Raw genomic sequence first — 23,889 nt, forward strand, 5'->3', positions numbered from 1 at the left:
TAGACCGTGGTTCTGAGTGCCAAGTAGTCTTTCCTTAAACACTTTCAGGAACTGTGAGTCCACCACCTCCCCGGGCAGTCCATTCCAATGTCTAACCACCCTTTCTGTGAAGAAATTTTCCCCGGTGTCCAACCTCAACCTTCCATGGCACAGCTTGAGACTGTGCCCTCTCGTTCTGTCGCTGGTTGCCTGGGACGAGATCGACCCCCACCTGGCTACATCCTCCAGTCAGGGAGTCGCAGAGAGCAATAGGGTCACCCCCGAGGGGGATTAAACTCCCTCAGCCGCTCCTCATCGGACTGTTCTCCGGCCCCTTCACCGGCTCCGCTGCCCTTCTCAGGACACACAGTTGTGTCCCTGGACACACCCGCGGAGCCGCCCGCTCCCGGTAACCTCAGCCCGGCGGCTCCAGCACCTGCGTTTGAACCGCCCGGGGCTGCTGTTCCCCGCGTCCCGGAGGCTCCGGGGCCGCAGGGGGATCCCCAGGACTGCGCTGGCGGGCGGGCGGGTCGGGCCGTGCGGGGCAGGTCCCGCCGGGTCCCAGGTCCCTGCGGGTGCCGCCGCCGTCGCTCGGCAACAGCCCCGCGGTGCCGGGCACGGCCGGAGCCGCCGCAACCCGGAAGCAGAGGGGCGGACGGGGCGGGCGGGGGGCGGCGGCGGGGCGGGACGGGGCTGCCCGCCCGCTCCCTCCGCCCCGCGGGGACAGCGAGCCCCGCGCGGAGCTGTCGCACCAAGCACCTACCGCGCCGTGTCCCCCCCTCCCCACCGCCACCACCACAGCACCCCCTTTTCTCCCTCGTCCGAATCCTCCGGACCCGGCGCCGCCGCGCTCAGGCTCCTCCTGGCCGGTGCGGGAGGAGGAGGCGGCGGCGGCTGCTGAGCGGCGTGTGCCGGAGCCAACGGGCGGCGGGGAGCGGGGCGGGCGCTGCGGGGGTGTCGGGGTAGAGCGAGGCGTGACCCGGCTGACGGGCACCGTGCGGCGGGCGCGGAGCCGGAGTCGGACCCGGCGGGAGCGGCGGCACCAGCGGCGGCGCGGGGCGTCGGTATCGCTCGGCTCTGGCTCTGGCGCGGCGTCTCCTCCACCCCCTCGTGAGCCTGGGGAACCTGCAGCTCAAAGCCGCCGCCAGCCACACCACCATGTACCCCGGCAACAAGCGGAAAAAGCTCTGGCGGGAGGAGAAAGGTATTATCGCCCTTCCCGGTGCCGGGCCCGCTTCTCCCGCCTTTAACCCCACGCTGAGCCGGGAAGGAGGGGCGGTCCCGGCGCCCTCGGAGCCGCCGCCTCGCCGCGGGGTGTCCGGCAGCGCTTCCCGCGGCTGAGGGCACGGGGTGGGGAAGCTTGGGGGGGTGGTCAGTGCTCTCCGCCCTTGTCCTGGGGTCTCCTGGCTGAAACACCCCGAAATTGCACGCCCCGCCGGCCTCACGGCAGCCCGGGTGTGCGGGAATTGGGGGTGTTCCCCCCCAGCTCGGTGGGACCCGTGAGGAGCGGAGCCCCGGGGCTGAGGGGAGCGAGGGCGGGCGGGCGGTAAACAGCCCCTCTCCTGAGGGCTTCCCGCCCCCGAGTCACCTTGTGGGAGCGTTCCAGGCCGGAAAGTTGGGCACATGCCCTCAAAACGTGCCTTCCCTCCTTTTAACGCGTTCGTTTTCCGAGGCGAAATGTGGTTTATTTGAATTGCTGGTGTACTGTGCTTCGGTTCAGCTTCTAGTGTCCGTCAGCCGGGGTGAAGTGTTCGGGGTATGAGACTGTCAAAGCACACCCCCCCTCCCCGATTCCAACTATTTACTCCTTTTATCTTTTTTTAAGGACCCCCACCCGTGTGTTTTCAGTTTAAAAATCCCCAAAGTCAAACTCCAGAGCATGAAAACTGTGGGCCAAGCGTTTGATGCAGACCTCGCTGTTTTGGTACTTTATATCAATCCTGTGGAGAGCAACGTAGAAATTAAGAAAAAAAAAATAATCACCCAGTGGAAGTGTGATATTTATATCTGCTAGGAGGAAAGCTTCTTGCCTGGTGTGTTTACAAATAGTGTAGTAATACACGAGGAGAGGACGAAAAAAATACCAGCGGTTCACATTTTACGTTCTCTTTCTTCCGTCACCCCTGTGACTCTGTGTGTGTTTCAAGCTAAGAAGGCAGAAGACCAGTGCAATGGATAGGATTCGTGCTTCATGTCTGTGGCGGAAATCAAGTGTACATTCGTAAGGAAAAATTGTTAAAACACAAATGAACTGATCTCTCTGCAGGTTAATTGCTCCTGTCAGACTCTTCTCAGATGAAGTGACTTTTGTTCCGCGCTTTTTTTCTTTCAAAACTGTCTTGCAGTCCATGTTTCTGTAGTAAAAAGTAAGGAAACAAATTTCTACCAGGCAAAAGTTTCAGTTTTCAACAAAGATACAGGTAAATCTTCTGAGGCATTGTTTATGTGGGGTCAGCTATAACTGACTTTCCTTTAATACTGCATGGTGTTACCTTCAGAAAACGCTGGTTTTGTGCCGGGGGACAGATGGGGAGAGGTTTCTGACAGGCTCTGGTGAGTGTTCCCATTACTCCCACTTGTCTCTTCCAGCTCTGCTGCTGTCTGTGTGAGTTCATAGCCTGGCAAGTAAACCCGGACCCTTGGTGAGGAGGGCTGAGTGGAGAGGCTGGAGGGTAAGCTGGAAACAGGAGCTGCTGACACGCTTTCCTTGTCTCAGTCAGCTGTGAGGATGGTGGTCTCCATCAGGTGATGTTCAGGGACGCAAACCAGAGCTCCCCACTGCTGGTGAGGTTTTCCCCTCCAGGAAGCAGGTCTGAGTGCTGGCTGGCCAGAACTCACTGTGTCTTTGCCTAGTGTGAATGAACAGTGTTTACCAGTCTTCTGCTCCAATAATTGCTTTCCAGCATGATGCTGATGGTGCTGGGCCTGGGTATTTGAATGATGAGGGCAGAAAAAAGTTCTCTGTTCACTGCTGGCATTGCTCTTCAGCTTGTAGCCCTGTGGGACTTGCCAAGTACCTTCTTTACTAGAAAGGAAAATTAGAGAAGCCCAACTTCTTTCCTTCCTACCCAGACTGTACTTTGGAAATCAAATCTTTGGTTAGGACTGCCTTCACCTCTCACAGGTACTCCTGAACCCCTGCAAAGCTGTCTGTGCTTGCTGGTTCTGCTCTTCCCATGAAGCTCTGAGTGCAGTTGCTCTCAGCCTTTTATATTCTGAAGCACCTCTTGAAAAGAAAAAAGCACCAATTGCTAAATATTGAGTTCAAACCCACTGACAATACACTTGCTTGTCTTAATTACTTTCTTGGTAATTAAGGGTTGGTCCACATCCTCCCAGGGGAGGTCTTGCTTGAGGACAGCTGGAACGGAGCAGGAGCAGGACTGGAGTTGATTTCAGAGCCTTAGACACAGGACTGGGCTGCCTGCAAACTTCCCAAGTTTCTGCTGCAGGCAGAAAACTGCACTTGCAGCGAAGGCTGTCGGGAGCATCTTCCGGGAGGTTTGTGTATAATTAAGTCTCAGTTTAAGTTCTCGCTGCTGACTCACGGGAGCAAAGTTCTATAAAACCTTTCTGTAGAGAGCAACTTGTGTTTTGAAGGCACAGGACTGGCTCTATCACCTCTTCAGCAAAAGGCACCCAGAAGTGCTCTGCTTGTCAGTCCCTCAAACCTGACACACAGAGGCACTCGCTCTCTTGGGTCTGCCTTCCTGTAGCACTTCCAGTGTTCACGTCAAATACTTGGAGTTTTTTATGCTTGAAGCTCAGGTAAGGGATTTAAGTGCATATCTGTTGTGCATGATGGTGGCCCTGGTCACATCAGTTCTACTTTGGCAGATGTAAATATCCAATTAAGGCATACCCAGCCTGCATAACAGAGAGAAGTGTTTTTGTCAACTGAATAAATTGGTAGGGCTGTCAAAAACAGCAAAGTGAACTTATTTTGTTAAAGGAGCCTGTGCTCCAAAGTTGCCTTTGGTTATTAGACTGTGCTGATTGCAGCCTCCATAATTAGGAAACTATTTAAAAAAAGAAAACCACCACAACCAAAAACTCCACAGTGCAAGTGATTTTCTTTCTTATTTTTTTACTGTTTCATCTGAGAAGCAGTTTCCATGTCCAACTCTTTCGCTGCCTCTTCTACTTGAGAAGAAAATGTTCTTTTCAAGTCCCTCTAGCCCTTTATGACAAAGGCAAACAACATGGGTTTAGCCTTCCCCTCCACTCCTAAAAACTCTTGAGTTTTCAAAGAGGATTTATTAGCGATTAAAGTGTCAAAAAAACTGTTAGTGTGGTTGTAGTAGTAATAGTGCCACTTGTAAAAACAGATCAGAAGCTTCAGTAGCATATGGGTGTTATGGTGTGCTCTACTGGTTTTTTTTGGTTTTTTTCCCCCTTTCCTTTTGGGAGAGGAAAAGCTCTGCAACTTGTGGTAAGCTAATACTGATCATTGATGTGGGGAGGGAGATGAGGATGTGGCTGCAAAAATCAGCTCAAGTGCTGGGTCATGGGGGTGTTTGCAGTGTTTGGTCACTGGGGTGTTTTTTTTTCCTTGCTGTACAACGTCCATTTATAGAAAGGTCTGAAAAAGAGTGAAGCTGGCAGTAGCCATTGTAGTTGTACACTCTTTGAGGCTTTACCTTTCACTAAATGTCTGAAAAAAGAGATAGTGACTTTCTCAGGAGGAAACAAAAACAACCATCCCTTTGTGTTTTAGTGTGGTAACAAGTGTGTCCTACTAATATTCAAACGAAAGTCTCTGCAGAGACTTAAACATGCCTTTCTTACCACCTAGAAGGTAACAGAATGTTTGCTCCCGTGGCATTTCAGTGCACCAGGGGCACTGCACTGCTCACTGCTTGGCTCACGTGGAAGTTTGCACAACTTTTTTCATGTCTCTTCCCCCCACCCAAACAGAGCGTCTGCTGAAGATGACCTTGGAAGAAAGACGCAAGGAGTACTCGGGGGACTACGTTGCATTGAAAACTATTCCAACGTGGATGGAAGACTTAAAAAGCAAGAGTGAAAGTGATGGTAAGTAAAATGGGGAAGTCTTGAAATGCAGACCACTCTGTTTGCTCAGTCTGAAGTTACTTTTAGGAAGACCAAGACTTAGAACCCATGTTAGGAGCAGTGACAGTCTAAAATGAGGAAAGGGGGAAAGAAAAAACAACAAAATTTCTTAAAGGCTCACTGGTGTCCCCTAACTCTGCAGGTATCCTCAGGTGGAGTCAATAACCCTTAAGTGTATAAAATAGCTGTTCTCTGCAGGAGGCTTACTTTCCAGATACTCCAGTCAGCTGTGCCTTGTCTTTGCAACTCAGTGAGCATAATGATCTGGGGAATCTGGGCAAAACAGTGTTGTAGGTGACTGAAAAGCAGAGGGGAAGTGCACAAGCAATGTTTGTTTTCTAAAAGTCCAGGAATGGGAGGAGATTGGGTTTGAAGCCTGTCTTACTTTTGGTCCTGCCTGCTTTCTTAGGCTGAGGAACATCAGCCTGGCCTGGATTAACTCCCACTCTCTAAGTGCGTGCAGCCTTATCGTGGTTGTGATCAGCAGGAGAGTTGTCTAAATACTTGTGGTGATGACTGACCAGAAATGAGAATCCTATTCCCTTAGAGAGTTCTGTCCTCTGTAAGTAATTCTGAAACAGTGCTTCGTTCTTTGTCTACTTCCCTTTCATCCACACAGGGACATGGAAGGATAGGGATGACTTCTGAGCTGGTTACCTCCTCCTCTTTTCTTCCTGTGTCTTGTTATCCTATTTGGCTGAAGCCTGTGTTTTTTTTGGAGGAGCATTTAACTAGGAGACCTAAAGTGTTTCCTGCTTCTGCAGGTATAGGACTGGTTGTCAGACCTTTTTGTTACCAGTAAGAGCAAAGACTGGCCTGTGAACAGGTGTGTAGAGTTGTCTTGTGGCTGCAGGTGAATGTGGTCTTTATGGTAAATAATCCAGGTGACATGAGGCCTGGAGCTAATCAGCTGTTTTTAATAAAATGGGAAGGCTGTAGCACTTATTTTAGCACAATCTGGAGGAGCTGACAGATCTGCAGATGTCCTTGTCATAAACAGCTAAAGCTCTTGTGTGCTCCTAAAAGCACCTGGAATGACTTTTGCAGTGAAAATATGTCAGAGGTTGCTGAGCTCTTCAGTGCTGCTGAGTAGCTGAGTTACATCAGTACCTATGGACCTCTTTCTCCCTTTTATATCTTACAGCATCAGGAAGCTTGTCCATCTAGAAATCAAAGGCTGCATAAAAATAAAAACTGTTACCTGACTTCCTCTGAGTTCATTTCAGAGGCCTGTGGTATGTGGGAATATGCAGTATGTCGTGGGGTTTAACTGGGAGACTCTTTATCCCTACTAGCCCAAACTATGTTTTCATTGCAGCTACTCTCACATTCCCTATAAAGTGCTGAAATTCTCAGGTCTTGTATTACTTGGGCTGCTGAAGGTGACAAGGTGTGGATTTACGTTGTGATTGGTGTTAGACTTCACAGAAGCAAAATGTCACTGTCTAATATGTGGGTATTGAATCATGGCAGTGGTGAATTTATTTTCTTGTAGCCGCTCTTGCCTTCTCTCTGTTAGTACTCAGTGCACTGCAAAAAAAATGCTGGAAGGCAAAAGTTGTGCTGAAACACTTCTCTGCTACTGGAAGCTTTTGTTATACAGTACATTCAGGAGGAAATAGCTGTAGTCACTTGTTGTCTTTGATGTATTTGTTGTAAATAAGCCATGTGGAATAGTGAACTTCTGGAAGGCTGGGCTGCTGAAATGCTTCCACATTCCAACTGATCAATACAATTAGAAGAAATACGTGTGTTAGTGTGACTTACTGAATGTGTTTCAACCTTCCCTTAAGTGTTGACCCCACTTGAAGGTATTGAGAGTTTGCAAGAACTATTTTTTTGAGCTGAAAGACAGAAAAACTAGAATTTCAGTCTTGCTGGTGGGGACTTCTGCTCTGTGTACTGGGTCATACAGAGGGCAACAGGTACAGCCTGAGTGAGGCTCTGGAGAGAAGTGAGGCCCCAGGTGGGATGCAATTGGTGATGACTTGACAGTGCCATGCCCAACTTCTCGTATTTTCTCTTATTGAAATGTGGCTGCTTGTACTGGCAAACTGAAGAAGAGGAAAAAAAGAAAATCCTCTGTATTACTTGTCAGGCCAAAACAGCAACTGATGGGGAATGTGGAAAAAATTCTTTACCATTTACTTCCAAACAGTGAAAAAATGACAGATTGATTAGTAAAGCATGGAGTGGCTGCTCAGGAAGAGTGATGAGGAGAAATCAAGAAAGCAACCAAGAACAAATCAAGTGAAGCAGGAGCAATCAATCAGCTGCTGTAGTAAGGAGCTGCAGGAGAAAGGCAGAGCATCTGGGCTGGCAGTAGTCCCTGTAGATACTCAGTACTCAGCTGGAGATTAAGACAGTTCAGTACTGCACAGATTTGTGTCCTGGCTGTTAGGAACAGCATAAAACCTTCATGGTGCCCATTTTTAAATGTGAATGACTTGCTGGGGGTGTTGGGAGATTCCAGGTAGGCACATGTTTTTGTCATGTGGAAGTTTTAACAGAAGATTATTGAAAAGTCTGTGTGTGGAACTGCTCAAACTGAAATGACTTAAAAGGTTCATGTTGGGAGGGAACCAGCCTCACTGCTCTTTGTTGGCACGTTCGGAGAACATACCGTAGTTTGTGGAAGAAGGGTTTTTCCTCACCCCTCCTGCTTCACCCTTTGATGGGAAGTTGTGTTCAGAACTAAATTCTGAAGAAAACTGGTAAAATTTGGAGTAAGTTTGTGTTTTGGCAAGGCTGGAGGTCTTTGTAACTGAGTAACAGAGGGGTGTGTAACTCTGTAAAGCTTTCTGAGGAGCAGAGTTGGGGAGTTCTGAATGGCAGCTGACAAGGGCTTTGTCTCTTACAACAGCAAAGGTGTTTGAAAGCATTTGGGAGTTGAAAGCAGCAGTGTCTGTGTTAAAATGCTCTTCTGTGACTAAAACAAAACCCCACATTGTTTTGCAGGTCTCCTCATATGGACAGAAGTAGCCATAAGAAATTAAGTTGGTGTGTGTTTTGTCCATGTTTGTGTTAATTCTTCCTTATGGGAGGAGAGTGGTGCAATGTGGAATGCAGAGGCTAAGCCTGGTGCCCACTGCCCTGGGCTGAGGGAAGCAAGCTGGTGTGGGTATTTCCAGAAGGCCTGTGCTGTCAGAATCCCTGGATTTTTGGTGTGCCAGGAGTCACAAGTGGATCTCGGAGATCAACTGTTGTAACCCAGCAGTGGAAGGAAAAGGGAGACTTAGTGAAAAGTGTCCCTCTTTAATGTCACAGGGGATGGTAGGAAGGCAAAAGTTTTGTTCTTTATGTTCTGTAAACATAAGCTTTCTTTGTTTTAACTGCATTTATTAAAGAAATAAGCAGTTACCCTCTTTGCAAACAAAGAATGGGCTTGTAGAGGGCTGGATAGTATGAACATACTGAAATCCATCATTCTTCCCACTTCTTATCCTTCAGATGCACCAAATGCAGGCATCTCATCTGTTCTCTTACGTACTTTGAAGCAGAGTCCCTTCCTGACAACATGTGAATAATGGACTTGTTTTCTGAAGCTTTGGAATTTATATCCCTTTGTTTCAATGATATTTATTACCCACCACTTTATGCTGGGCACTCATTTTGTACAGCAAGAGGAGCTAGTGTTGCTCAGTGACTAAAACACCACCATGTAGACTCATGGCTAGAGTGGTTTTAGAAGTTAGCTTTTTGTTGGGTACACAGTAATTGGCAAAGATTCTCTGCAGAGATGACTTCAGAAAACTTTTTCTTGAAAGCTTTTTGAGAAAATCAGGGTCTTGGTAATTTTGTTTTCGCTGCGTTTTGTGTGCCACTTGTAGAAAAACATTTTGTTGCATTAATTGGGCAATTCAGAAAATGGAATAAATTTTATGTAGTTGAACTCCAGGCAGCTGAGAGTCCTGCTGATTCTCACAGCCCCTGGAATTCATTTGTATGGCAGCGTTGCCAAGAAAACAGCAAATTCGGGTGGTGGTTTAAAGATCTTTGCTAATGGTAAGACCTGATTTTGATTGGATGAAGTTAAAAGGGAAGGACACAGTAACTAAGTTTTTCATTTTTGTTTAAGATGTAATGAATAAAAGGTCTGCAGTCCTCTTTTTTTTAAGCAAGTCTTGACATATGTTTAGATGTTTTGGCAGCTTCTGTATCTTTTTAATCTGCTATTTTTTTAAGAAAATGATATGGTTCAAAGTGTATTCAAATTAATCTACTTTAACACTGAGGGGTTTATGTATAATAATTTGCTTTGGATTTAACAAAAGCATCTTTGCACTGTGAATGTGTAGCTTTCTAAATATTCACAGTGGGTTGACACAAGATTACAGAGGCAAAGTATCAGGGTGAGCCACTCGAAATGCTTGGTGGTGGAAGGAAAATGTGTGGTTATACTGAGCTGTGACCAGCATTTCTTGAGATGGGTAACTAAGCACAGGTAATATAATGTAATATCTGCTTGTGGCCCTGCTTGGTGTGGATATCTGTCCTGCAGGAAATAGGAATCCAGGTGAATATTATCAAACTGACCTTGGCAAGTGACACCACTGCTGAGGTGCAGTGAAATTCAGCCAGGATGTCTGCAAGTGAGAAATAACATCTCTCTAAACCACTCATTATTTCCAGTGACTTACACAGAAGAAGAAATTGTGCTCAACTAGAACATAAAGATTGATTGTTGGGCAGGTTATGACAATGAGTTGTCTGTAATAGCTGTGTCAAACCAGTGTGTTTGAAGACCATCCCCCCAGCAAGAACCCAAGTCCATCAGCTTGCACTGTGTGTTCTTTTTTTTTTTTACAGTGACTTTAGCAACTGTCTTTATAACACGTTTTTAGCTGAGTGACAAGGAGGAAGGTAAATCAAGAGAGCTCAGTGTGATGCTTTCTATCTGTCAAAGAAAATGGTGCTTTTGCTACTGAAACTCTTGGTCTGGTGAAGTTCACAGTGCAGCAGTTTTTCTGCTGACCTCACACAGAAAACAGCAATAACCTGTGTGCCACCACTCAGGATCTCTGCTGTTACTTGAGGCAGAGAGTGAATTCCAGCTTTGCCTAAACTCCTGCTGTATTTGGTTTTGTCCTTACTCTTCATGTAGTCATACCACTGTTACTCCCACTGAGTGTCTTATCACAAGGTCTCTCCAAGACTGGTGTGTTAAAGGTTAGAAAGCTGTGTCACTGAGATGCATGTGGAGATCTCTGCTTATTAATTGCTGTGTGTAATAGCTGAGGGAGCACCCCCCAAAGAGCAACAGCTGTGGTTTATGTGAATTGTGTGAAGATCATGGCAATGGAGTATTTGGAATACTTGGAAAACGATGTACTTTTTGTGGAAGTGCCTGTAAATCTGTTTGCTCATTTCTGCTCTCTGCCCATATATATTAAGGAAGGAGCAAAGGAATTGGAGGGGTAACAACAGCAAACCATGTTGGGAGCTTCTCAGTCTGTTCTGGAGGTGTCCAGGAGTCTGTGTGCATGATGTGGGGTGACTTTAAGGCTGAGGTGGTTTTTGTTTGGCTGCAACCCATATCTGAGGGAGTAACCAGAGCCCTGTGTGTGCTCTGCTTCACCCAAGCTCTTGGCTGCCCTTTGGGGACGTGTCCTGAACAGATGCAGGGCTGCAGAGTGGTACAAATATGACCATGTGATTTGCTGGCCCCACACACTTTTCTGTCTTCTTCAGATGCAAGTTTACTTATTACTTGAGAGCAATAATCTGTGTGTGTGTGTGTGTGTGTTGGTTTGGTTTTAGAGGCAGATATTCCTCCCTAATTAGTGATAACCCTGATATAAGTGGATAAATGAGTATGTTCAGTGCAAGGGGTGGGGAAAAACTACAGTAAACAGAAAGAATGAATATATAATCAGTTGACTTTGTAATTCCCTGGTGAGCTGCAGGCATATAACCTTTATAGGATGGATTAGCTGTCAAAGAGGTGATGCTCGTGCTACAGTTTTTTTTAAAGTGTTTTGAGGAAGAACTAAAAAAAATCTTTCAGCAAATGTGAGATGATTATTACAAAGTAAAAGTTCAGATCTGTTTACATAGATTAAAAACACAAAATCCAGTGTGGCTAATCCTCTTTCCAAGAAAGTAATAGCACTTGTCTTTGTAATTAAGGCAGTGATTTCTCTTTAAGCTGATGCTTGGTGATTTTTTTTTTTTTTTTGACAAGTTAACTTCCACAGAGCAATAAGCTCATACAGGTCCTGGATAGAGTTATGATTTTGTGGCCCTTCTGAAGGCAGCTGAGAAAACCCTCTTATCTGCAGTGGCAGACAGCTCCTTGAGGGGCAAGAGTTAACTGGAGGAAAGGATGCTGCTCTCAACAATAAATTGGTGTCCTTACTGAGGCTCTGCAAGCTCTCGGTGGGTTTCAGAGAGCAGTAGCAGGTGGAAGTGCAAGGGGAAGTCAGGCATGTCTTTGCCAGAAAGAATATTTCCAAAGTTTAATTACTGGTGACACGAGTCTTGACCAGATTAATAATTTCCAAACTTACTTCTGTCTCGTGCAATATGAGATACAATCCTTTTTTTCTGTAGCTGCTGAACATCTCTGTGCACTGAAGTTTTGTGCAGAGGTCCCTGGGGAAGTACTGAGCAGAGTTAGAAAGTGGAGATGATGCAGGGTGCTGTGAGCTGGCAGGCTCTGCTCGCTCAGGGTGTGAGGGAGGGTGGCTTTAGCAGCACTGATGCTGCAAGTCGGGATGTGCTGTTCCTCAGGAGTGGCTGAGAAAAACTGTAGGTTCCAGCCTGGAATATTTTGGTGGCTGACTCGTCTGGTGTTCAAGACTACTAAGATAAAGCAGAATAATAGTAGCTTTTTGAGCGAGATAGTGTAATACATGCAGGGGAAAAGTAACAGGTTGTGGACTTTGGCTCATGTCTTCTCTTTGATCATCATTTTCTCCGCTCCCCTTTTTACGTATAAAGGATGAGCTTCTTCAGAGTGTGGGGGATTGCAAGATCAAACCCCCAGATTAATGCTCTGCAGAGGCAGTTTCAGTAAGTCATCCAGCTTTGCTCAGTGTGGTGGCTTGGCTGATGCCCCAGTCTATAATTTATGATGGATTGTGGCATATGTCCTCACAGTCGTGTGCAGACAGATGTGAGCCTATGTGCCAGCCTGCTTAGAAGCCATGTGCCTGTGATCAGGTTGAGTCCAAAATCAAGCTGTTAAATTGTACCCTTGTCATGGCTTACTATGGAGACTTGTTGTCTGGCTATGTGACTTTTGGATATTTTCAAGTGTAGGTGAAAAAAGCTGATGTCCTCCTACAGAAGATGGGAGCCTCTTTTGATAAGGCAATAAGAGACTGGTGTGGATTGGTTTAATTTGCTGTAGCTTAGGTGTGACAGACATTTATGAAGGTGCTGAGCTGTTGCCTCAACTGGGATTTGCTGCCTGGGACTAATGATAATTATGATCACACAGGGTGGGCTACTCAGCTGCTGCTCTTTGGGTGTGGGAGTTGAGTTTGAAACCGAACCTCACACTCAAACTGGGTAAGGATTCTGCTTTACCTCCCTCAGGTTGGGGGATCACTGATGCAGTTTGAGCTCACTGAGCTCTGTTAGGATCATATTAACCAACTTTCATGGATAGTTGCGTTTGCTTCACGCACAGTTAGACACTTGATTGCACGTGTTAAAAACCCAATCACTGGAAACCAGATAAGCCTGGTCTTCCTTTTTCCATTCACTAGAGCTGAACTGCTCAGCACGTAGAAATGTCTCTAACAAACCAACTGACGTCTGAGTAGGTTGTGGGGAAGAATCACGGAATCATTAAGGTTGCAAAAGACCTTTAAGGTCATTGAGTCCAACCATTAAATGGTAGTACTTACTCTGTGAAGTGATACGTGGCTTTCTCTTGGAAAACCCAGTTGAGACAGAATTCCTCATCCCTGTAGGAAGCGCTGTGCGCAGATGCATTTGTTACGATGCCCAGAAAATGCTCTTCTGTGCTGTAGAGAAGGCTTAACAATCCAGTTGAAAGGTAAACTTGGATTTTGCACAGCCTTTTCTGTGTGATTCTTTTCTGTGTGACCCCATTTCACTAAGAATTATTTTGCACATCAATGTGGGGTGTGAAAGGGAAGCATAATGTTTGTGCACAGAAAACGTCCTGAGACTTGCAGCTGTTGTATGTTGACTTGGCATTTCTGCAGAAATGTGTCACAAGGGTCTTTACCAAAGCTTCCAGATGTTTTTTTTGGGAGATGGGATGCTAGAGAATGCACATCTTGCAAAATGAAGCCTCTCAGCCTTGTGCTGATGTAGCCAATACATTTATTTCTGAGAGTGGTTCTCTGCAAGCACCTTTGCACTGAGAGCATCTCTGGGAGTTGGTGGTCAAGCACTGTGTCAGAAAAGGTTGTTCTAGAGTTTACCAAGAGCCTCCTGTCCAAAGGACTTGATCCATCTCTAATGCAGATGCTAAAAAAGGGTAAGACTGATCGTACCTCTGTCTTGCTTTACAACATTTCCCTGCTTTATCCCGCCCTTTGCTTTTCCAGAGGCTTGTTTATGCAGTGGTGGGCCTTTCTGATGGTCTCTTTTGGTACGGATAGTTCGGCTGTAAAGGTGTTCCAAGTTCTGTGTTTTCCATTTGCCCCACAGGTTTGACTTGCAGTTGAAGTTCATCCTGCACTGGGTTTATTCCCATGTGCTCAATGTAATCTTTTCTGTGTGAATAAGGTCCTCTGCTGCTCACCTACTGATGTATTGCGTGTTATGTAGACATGCAGAAGAAGATAGAGCTAAATCTTTCTACTAACTGCTAGTGAGTTTGTAACTGCTTGTGAGTTTGTATTCATTTCCATTTTCAAGTCCTTAAATTAAGCAAGTATGGCTAATGATAATAATGGCAGAGTTCTCTTCAAATATTGCACGTATCCTCTGCCCCTTGCTGTTTAAATCGAAGTTCAGCTGGTCCTTAGGGTAGCAAATTACAGGTGGTATCTCAGGGAGCAGGGAAAGGGAGATGCTGCAAGGTGCACGTTACCACCAAGCCTGATGTCTTCATGTAGAAAACATCTTTTGCTCTTGCATAAGAACTTACCTACCTGCCTCTGGTACTAAAGTTCCTACTCCCACCTGATAAAGAGTTGTCATTCATGCAGAGAGGCTCATGAATGACAATGCCATGAAATGTTTACTGATGGTTTTGCTGTACTTTTGCGTAGTTTTCTGATAGTAACATTTTATTTCCGAGCTCCACTGCAAGTACTACAAAAGCCTGTAATGCTCAGCTAGAGAAGTTGTTGCTTAGCAATGGTGTAGGGAATTTAAAAAAGCAGAAAATGTAGAATATAAATTGTGAGCTAATGAATGAAAGCTAATGAATTTGTGGTTTCCCACTATAAACTTATTTTAAGCCTGCTTAATGCTGTATGTGGGTTTTCATGTTTTGGTAAATGAAATAGGTACTGCTGAAGACCAAACACCTGGCTGTTCATGAAAAGTCATTTTTTCCCAGGTTCTAAAGCTGCACTGCTGGTAGTGTGTTTTGGATGGAGGCTCACAGTTATCCCAAGAGATGGTGGGTGGGTTTGAACACTCCAGGAATACTTGTAGGAATGCTGTGATACTGCAAGGCACAGCTCTTGCAGTGAAGGTGATCTGATTTGTCTGTGAAGTGACATCACCCGTAGTCTTCCAGCTTTATAGACAAGTATCAACACATTCATGGAGCGATGAACAGGGGTCTAAAGCAATGTAATATGTTTGTCTCTCCATTTTTGGGCTTCCACTGTTCATCACAAACTCTCAGTAGTAGAAGGAGGTTATAAAGTAGGAAGTGAGTCTTAGACAGTGCAGTTCTTGCCTCCATGTGACCTTGGCTGGCCATATACTGTGTAACTCAGGCTGCTATTTGGGAAGAAGCATCTGCCTATTGAAATTCTTGGTAACACTGGGAGTGAGGCACTGATAATCAGACTTGGGCAAGAACTTAGCAAATGCAGCATCCGCCAGCGTTTTTATCCCAATATATCATTGCAAAGTCTGGAAGCCCTCTGAAGGTTCATGCAAAGAACTGACCAAACAAGACAGCGATTGAATGAGTGTCTTCAAGTACACAAAGCACAGCTCCTTCTGGGTCACAGCTAAACCAGCAGCCATTCCTACGGACCCTAAATCATGAAATCCCAAGCCAGCAGAGGCAACCACAGCAGCTGGATGCTGACTCTCCAAGTAAACACACAAATACCCAAGGGCCTCAGCCTACTTGTGTCTTGTCTCTGCTGTCACTGTGCATGCTGCTGAAGTGAGAAGACTTTGAATTATGAGTTGACAATTGCATGTCCCTGCAGACCAGGTTGCATCACAAATTAGAGCTGAGGATGTGTTCCTGTTCTTGTTCTCCTCATTTGTTGTTACACCTTTCTCAGACTTGGGTCTTCGGTACTTTTGCATTCCATACCAAGTCTTCCCTTGGTTTACAAAAACTTCAGAAAAAAGGCAAACTCCTCCTTTCTTTCTGCTTCCTCTTCTCCCAGACTAAAAGGGTTTTCTTGCCTCTCAGCTTTGTCTTTTGGGGATATAGAGAGCTGTGTGGGATAGACTGAGGGAAAGGTTGGAACATAACGCTGTAAGGACTAGGCAAGACCTTGGTAACACAAGAAAATTGCATTTTGCATGAGCGCTGTGTGGGTTGTTCAGTCTGACTGGCTGCTTTGATCAGTTCTCATGGTACCCCACTCTTTCTCTCTGTGATGTGTAAATGTCTTCAGTGACTCCCATGCAAACACAGGGCTAAAACGTCACTGCTCATACTTCCAGCCCTGTTTGAGGGCTGCTGGTGGCCACATCACTACACTGAACTTGGCCCAAGTGAGTGAGTTGTAGGCTTTTTGCAGGAATTGTAGAGGGGTGTGTTGTAGCCCCTTGTTCCTCAGATGGGGGATATTTCATACTTCCTGAAAAACCTTGAATGGGAGACACGATGACCTCCTGACCTGGAAGATGGTCAGGTTTAGCCTGAAGAAAAGTCATCCCAGATGGGATCTGATCAGTGTTTATAAACATAGAGTGGAAGGTGTAAGGGAGATGGCTCCAAACTCTTCTCAGTGCTGCACAGGGAAAGGGCAGGAGGCACAAGTTGGAAGAGGAAATTCTCTCTGAGCATTAGAAACAAAACCACACACTTAGTGTGAGGGTGGCTGAACACTGGAACAGGTTGCTTGGAGAGGTTGCGGAGTCTCTGAAGATATTAAAAATTTGTCTGGGACTGGCTCTGGGTGACTTGCTCTGGGTGACTCTGCTTTGAGTGGGGAGGTTGGACTTGACAATCTCCGGCGGTGCCACCCAACCTCATCCGTTCTGTGGTTCGTGGTGTCTGTTTGCCTCGGGAGTTTGGTACTTGGCTGTAGTCCTGGGCTAATCCAATTATGCCACTTGGTAATTAGCAGAAACACACCATATTGGCAGAGTGTGCAGCCAGAGAGAAGGTGTTGGTGTTCATCATCAAGTGCCTTTGACTTGTATGTTGTGCTGCGTTTTTGGCTGGGTAGGAAGTGATTTGTCTGCAACAGATGTTTCCTCCTTGTGCTCAGGTTCTGATCTCGTTTAAGTCCAAGAAGTGATAGAGCAAATCTGTACTACAAATCTGAAGTACTACAGTGCATCTGTGAATGCTTTCCCCCTGGTGATGGAACATATGGAAATAATGCTTATCTTGATTTAGATAAGCAATTGCCTTTCCTGTACAATCATCCACGCTTAGTAGGAGTGGAAGCAGACATGGAATGGAACAGGTCTTACAATCTGTCTTTTCTAAAATTTCTTAAGCCTGTGCAGAAACAAATGGAATAGAAAGCTGTGTTAGATGGGAGGTTAGTAATTGATAATAGCTTGTCATTTTTAATCTGTACAGGACACCTGTGAAAACAAAGCTTTAAATTAAGAAAAAAAAAGACACTGAAGGGAAAAGGCACAGAGTGTGTAGCAGAGTTGTTGCTGCACATTCCCCTGTGGTCAGATGCACTCCTAAAGCTTGCTCAACTCCTTTGTTTTTTTTTGAGTAACCCAAGAAAAGTGGAGCAGTGTCCCAGTCAGGTATTTGCTGAGGATTCTCTCAGGAGTGGAAGGGCTGGCTCTTGCCTGGGAATCACATTGTGACTCTTATCCCTTGCTCAGGTTCTTTTTCCAGCATTCTTTCCAGATCCTGTTAGAATAGCCTTCCTTGTGGGGGGATACACATCTCTGCTATTAACTGTTGTAGTAGGGATGAGAGAGTGGGCAGACTTCTTTGAACTTCAAATGAATTTACTTCCTTCAGCTGTGAATTCTAAAGCTGACTAGAAATGATGAAACTCTCCGATTTTTTCAGCTTTTTTTTTTCTTTCAATTCAGTCTGTTACTTGTTTTTATGAACTAGAGGGGGGGAAAAGTTAAGTCATCTGAGTTGTTTAACAAACTTTTATTATAACAGTGTGAGCCTTTGAGCCTTGCTGCCATCAATCCTTTTTACTTGTTCTTTCTTGGATTTCTTTTTCCTCATTTTATTGTGCCATAGGTATTGCTTTGGTATCTCTTTTTACTATGTGTGTGCTCTGCTTTCATTAACAAGTAGTTTTAAAATGCAAATATAAGGGGTTTTTATAACAGAAACTCTTCCAGCTGTAGGTTTTTCTCCTCCCTCTGGTTGTAAGCTGTTTGGTATTGCTGCAGGGATTCCTGTAATTGGATGCCTGAGACCTCAATTTCAAAAATTAAGATACTTTATACTAGACTTTAAAACCTCGACTATTTGAGCAGTGACTGAGTTTTTTTCAGGGCTGATTTTCCAATGCTGTAGGTTTGTGCCATCCTTGTTCATTCCACCAGCTGAGCATATTCATGTCCTGGCTGGGAGCTCCCTCTAGTGAGATGCTCTGACAGTCCTTTTTTCCTCTTAGTTTGGAAGAACTTAACACGTTTTCTATTGGAGCAGTTTTTGTTGACTAAATCTAATGTGTTTTTCTACCCACGTGTGAGTCGTAAAGGCCCTTGTCCTTTGGAGTGAGCTGGAAGGAGCTGTAAGTAAAGCTGAGGACAAGGGCTGCTTATTTGCTGTATTTGGTGTAAAGAGCTCAGCTAATCAACCTCATCCTACTTCAAGCTGTGGCTCTGTGGACTCAGATGTTGGGGCCAAAGGTGACTTAGGTGGAAGAGCTAAATGAAATTGGGTTGCATAGGCAAAGGGATAGAAGATGATGGGTGGATTTAGAGGGGAAAAAGTGTGGATGGGACATGAATGATCAACTGTTTCTGGTGAAGAATTTCAACTCTAATATATTCCTGAGGCTGAGGCAGAGGGGGAGAGAGAAGAAGCTGGAGCATTTATAGTGTTTCCACTCTGTGTGTCTTCAAAAACAGCTGAAACAAAAGATATATTTTTAGAAAGGATGTACCAGGATCAACTCTATCCTTTGTGTGGATGCAAAGATGATTTAGTGACCATTGACTTGACTTTCTCATAGGAGTCACAGTCAACTTGTTAGCAAGATTAAACTTAAAACAATAAAAGCTGCCTTACTTCATAAATAATTTTAATAATAAAAAAGGCTGGATTAGGAATCTTGCAGTATATTGCTCCCTTTGCCCATCAGGTGTTCTTTCCTCAATCAGAGAAAAGTGCTGCCTCTTCATCCAAGTCTTTCTTGTTCCCTCCCCTCTGGAGCATGTCCTGGAGCAGGCAGCGGCGGCGCAGGTGCCTCAGGTAGTTCATGAGGGACACGGGGTTTTCCCTCTGCCGGCCGATCCCCTCGTCGCTGAGGTGGGAACCTTCCACCAGGCAGCAGGTCCTTGGCCATGCCGAGGGTGTCCAGCCCTTCTCCTGGGAGACACAGGGCAGGGAGCACGATGGAAGGGGCAGAGGGGGCTGAGAGCCCTCTGGCTGGGCTTGGGCTCTGGGGGAGCTGGGGCCTGGCTGGGCTGCCCCAGGCAGCAGGATGCCTGGAGCAGGTCACAGGCAGGCTCTGTATTGTGGCCCTTGTGGCTCAGCCAGTCCTCGGTTCCTCCTGGGAGGAAGGAGGCTGAGCCAGCTCTGCCTCTGGCCTTGGGTGCAGGGCTGGGGCAGAGGCAGAGAGCCCTCGGTGCCTGCCCAGGCTTTGCTCTGCACAGGGGCTGTCAGTCCTCACCCTACACATCGCAGCCCCAGGCCGTGGCGTGTCCTGGCACCATCCCAGCTGCCTGACCCCATCCCTCACCTCTCTCCGTGGCCTCTTGGCTTTTCTCCAGAGGCGGCATCCAAGCCAAAGCGCGGCCACCAGCAGGGACGAGGCCAAGCAGCCACAGCCGAGCACCTTCAGGGGCCACAGGCCGGCACTGCCTGTGCCAGCGCCAGCGCCCGGCTGCTGCAGGGCCTGGGCGGGCACATCCAGCCCGGCCGAGACCCTGATGGGACGGCTGCCAGCGCCGGGGGTGCCGGGGAGGGGCGATGCTGCACAGAGCCCCTGGAGCAGGGAGAGCCCCAGGAGCAGGGAGAGCCCCGTGCGGAGCATCACGGTGCTGCTGCGATCCCCCACTGGCACCTTGAGCTGAGCTCAGAGGGCTGGGAAATGGAACGAGAGGGTGGAATGTGAGGGTGATGGCATCACAGGGGTTGACACCAAATGCACTGTGTTGTCACAAGGCTGTTTCCTGTCTGTCAGAGGGCTGGGAATGCCAACGTGAGCCCAGAAGGTCTGAGCACGTGGCTGTCTCAGCTGCTCACTCGCCACTGGGAATGGGTCCGAGCCCCAGGAGCTCAGCAAGGAGGGGCTGGCTGTGCCAGGGCAGGGATGTTGCTTGCAATGCCGGCAGATTTGAGCAGTTGTTCTCAAATTCATGGGAATTTAGGGTAAGACTAAAGAGGCAAATTTATTTGGACTGTTTCTACCTTCTCGCTAAGTATTGAGGACTCTTTGCTTACAAACAAAATCTATTTGTTCTGAAGATTTGAGACTGCTTCCCACTTTGTCACTTTAGCAAATGAGTTCTGTTTCTGACCAGTAGATGAACTCGAACCTCTTGAGAATTTTGCTGAAAGGAATGTTAAGAATACTCAATTTAATAATCTTCCCTCCTCATTTCGTTGATGATGATGTGCATGTCTAACTGTGCAAGACTTGGTGAAGCTTTGGGCAATGCATTTGTAAAAGGGTTGGAGGTAACTGAACTGCTCAATAGACTGAGCAGGGTGCAAATGATTTGGTGATGCAAAAATTAAAGAGTTTACCAGAATAACAGACCTTAGTTGTTAATTGTAACATTATTTATTAACAAGCCTGTTGAAGGCTGATGTATGTTGTGTCTTCACCACTTGCCTCCTTCTAGTTGAGCAATTTAAGGTGACAAAGCTTCAAGTTTTAAATTTGATGGTGGTTTTTTTCAGGCTTTTCTTCTCCTGACTGTTTGTCTACAGGAGTCATTCTGAATTTTGGGGCTGTTGGCAAATGACGTGCTTGTATATTTTTGTACTCATTTGGAGAAATTATTGCTCTAGTAGGAGGGTTATCTTAACTAATTCTTCAGTTTGTTGTTGCAATTTGCTCCCTTGTGATTACGAAATAAAATTTGATGGATCTCGCTTCAGAAAATGCTTGTTTATACGGTTTTGTAATCAAATGGTATGCGGGCAAGGATTCAGTGCTTCCTACTATTTTGTATTTGGAAACAACAGGCAAGCAGAGTGATTTTTAGGGCAGTGCTGCTCTCTCTGTGGGTTATCGGTGCCCTCTCGAGGTGAAACTGGAAGCTGCTGCAGCGTGACAGCAATGTGTGACTGGACTGCTGCCTGCTGGGGGCTTGTAAATAATGATCTCAGACCCACGTTTGTAACCTGATTTTACTGCTTTCTTTGTTTGTAGGTGAAAGCACTAAAGAAGACGTGCAGGGGAAGAAAAGTCTGAGTGAGAAAGTTTCTCTCTACAGAGGTGACATTACACTGCTGGAGGTCGATGCCATCGTCAATGCTGGTAGGTGGTGAAATATTTTGCATTGTCATGGCTTGAAAATCCTTTATAGCTCCACACTGCAAGAGATAACTCTGAAAAGTTGCCTGAAACTGGTGTATCCTGTGGAAATCTGTTGGAAAATAGACCTCTTCCCCTGATTCCTTTATATTGCACCTGTTCATCCTGTGTGCCTTTACTGTGACAGGGATTATTGTGAAACTTTAATAGCGTGGTCACCGTGAAAAATTTTATTATATCCATCTTTTGACTTCACTTGTAGCTGGGACTTCACAAGTCATATTGTAGAAGGCTCAATTTTCTTACCAAGCTGGTGCAGTACATTCCAGTCTGCTTTTATAAATCAAGCCATCTGTGGGCTAGGTAAGGTGAAAACCTTAACAGCAAGGTGACATGAAATCTGATTTTGTTTTATGTGGTTTGTGTAGTTGCTTTCGTGTTGGGAGATTCTGTTTTTCAAGTTTTTGGTCCTGACCTCCAGAGTTGTAACTGTTTTAGTACCTCTTCTTGCTCGGTGACTGTCTCCATGTGGGCAGCTGAGGTGAAGAACTGTGTGTAGCATCTTGTGACAAAAGGAGGGAAATGCCTCTGCAATTAGTTGATTTGTGTATGAGGTTATAGTAAGCTGATTTGGGGTTTTTTTTTTTGGAAAGACTGTGGGAAGGTTTCCCCTTGGAAACCTTCTGCAACCTTTGGCTGCACTCCCCACCCCAAAAAGAATGTGGTTGTTTTGTCCTGAGGCTGGAAGTGTTCTCCCCACCTAGTATTTGTGTGGCATTGATGAATTTTTCAAGAACTAATTTTTGGTGGGATTCATTTGTTGGAAGGAAACGTTGCAGTATCTTCTCTGTGATGCAGTAAAGTGCAGAGATTCCCAAGGCTGTGTTGGCAAAAATAGATATGTTTGTAAAAAGCTTTGTTTGTGGAGGCACTGGCTCATGTCTGTAAAGAGCACAGGAATGTTTGCTCACACAGTGCAGAGGTTTGTGAACAGACTCTTGGGTTGTCAGATGTTGTTTCTCTCTGTGTGACTCCCCACTTGAACAGTGGAGATCTGCTGGTGGGTTTTGGGAAGCACAGGTAGAATCCTTAGTCCTTTCAAAGTGCAAGTACTGAGGCTGGTATTCCCATGTAAAAGTTCTTAATTAATCTTCCAGCCTGCTGATGCACAAAAGCCTTCCTAAATTACAAACAAACGGTAGCATCCATGTAATGTGATCTCCTCTCTGTGTTGGCAAGGCCTTGGAAGCTTTACTATTTTAATTTTTTCCTAGTTCTTTTTTTTAAGATGATTTTCCAGTAGTGCCCTCCCTGACTTCCTCACTTTATTGCTTTCCAGTAAGTCAATATTAGCACACTTCTCTCCATTTGTAGTTAACTTCTCTTTGCCCATGGGCCTCCCTTGAATTACAGGCTGGAGCTGGTTGCAGATAAGCTTTGGAATAGTAATACTTTGCTTTTATTTATTTAAAAGAGTTTTATTCCTTTTGCTTGAAACATCCTAGACTGCCAGTGTTGTTATCTGCCTGTAAACTTGCCTGCCATCCTGATGAGAAATGCATCTCTGAGTAGAAATAAAAAATAGAATCAAAACAATGCCTCTTAAATGTGCAATTCTGAGAAAAGGTTTAAAGACCACTCCAAACAATACAAGCTGAGACTGAAAAACCTGAAGAGGGACATGACACTCTGAAAGTATCTAGAAGGCTTTTGGCAAAAAGGAAGAAGTTGTTTCTACTGTTGTCTTCTTTAAATTGAATTTGGGCTCAATGGGAGATTCAGATTAGATTTTGGCAGAGATACTTATTGAAAGGACCTTATTTATACAGTGATGCTTTGGTGTATCAGGCTGACATGGAGCAGCAGCCCCAGGGCAGGGCTTTGGTATGGGTGGATTTTTGAGATTCTTCTGACTCTCTCTTGTAATCTTCTTTTATATTTCCTTAAGTGCTTAATACATTAACTACTATGAGGTGGTAATAAGTTTAGATTAAAACACTAACCTACAGTTGCCTTGGAAAAAAATCAAGTGCTCTCTGTATGTCAAAGCAGGAATTAAATTTTAAGTGTAAGCCTTTGGTTTGCTCCTGCTTTCAGTGTTACATTTTTTTCTGTTAAACCTTTTAAACTGTGGAGGACAGCTGGAAAAGCTACATGAGGAAGGTGTTTTGGTTCAAGATCTGTGTTATTTGTCCAAACATCCACTTGCTGCACTGGGATTCCTTTTAAATCAAACAGTTTCAATGAAACTGGAGCATCTCTTAGATTGTATCTAAACCTGTGTTTCTCGACCCCATTGTTTTCCCTTCTGCAATGGAAGTTATCCAAGCCTCAGAGATAAAGCAGAAAGTCACAGTACCAGCTTCTGTGTGTGAGTTCAGTAAAATGCAGCCCCCTGAACATGGAATAGGAAGTGGAGTTTTGGAGGGAAACCTGTGCAGGTTCTTTTTGTATTTAATGCTTTTTGACTACCCCACATGTTAATGACCGATTCCCTCCTACCTGTTTCAAGCCCTGGGTTAGGAAGAAAGGAAGGAAGAGACCCTTTTGAGACTTTCTCTCTGAACTTAGAAATTCTGTCTTCTGTAATAAATAGTTTAAGATAGAGCAAGTCATATCCAAATTAAGGCCACAGGAAGAGACTTACAGTTGGAATGTTTACGTTGACTTATGTGAACAACTAAACATGCCTGAAATTAAGGGAATAATCTTGAACATTTTGGAGCTGTGGAAGGGTTCCAGGTGGTTCAGATTGTCTCCAGATTTGGATACGAATGTATTGCCAAAAAAATGTATGTTCTCAAATAGCTGCCTGTGAGGAGGAAATGAGATATAAATCGTGATCTTATGTAGCTAAATATCAGTATATCACTGATGAACTCTGCTA

General features: G+C 45.5%; 1 protein-coding gene across 4 annotated transcripts in view; it reads left to right on the forward strand.

Annotated features, from left to right (window-relative positions):
* The first annotated feature begins 1,050 nt into the window (after positions 1–1,050).
* MACROD2 (mono-ADP ribosylhydrolase 2) overlaps positions 1,051–23,889 on the forward strand; it is an 841,246-nt gene continuing 818,407 nt past the window's right edge. For all 4 annotated transcript variants that reach the window (XM_064647572.1, XM_064647573.1, XM_064647575.1 and 1 more), the window contains exons 1-3: positions 1,051–1,183; positions 4,897–5,013; positions 20,898–21,005. In XM_064647572.1, coding sequence (XP_064503642.1) covers positions 1,138–1,183; positions 4,897–5,013; positions 20,898–21,005 — 271 coding nt within the window. In that variant the 5' untranslated portion in view covers positions 1,051–1,137. The remainder of the gene's footprint in view (positions 1,184–4,896; positions 5,014–20,897; positions 21,006–23,889) is intronic.

Source organism: Pseudopipra pipra, chromosome 3 (genome assembly GCF_036250125.1).
Source record: "Pseudopipra pipra isolate bDixPip1 chromosome 3, bDixPip1.hap1, whole genome shotgun sequence".
NCBI classification, from domain to species: Eukaryota; Metazoa; Chordata; class Aves; order Passeriformes; family Pipridae; genus Pseudopipra; species Pseudopipra pipra.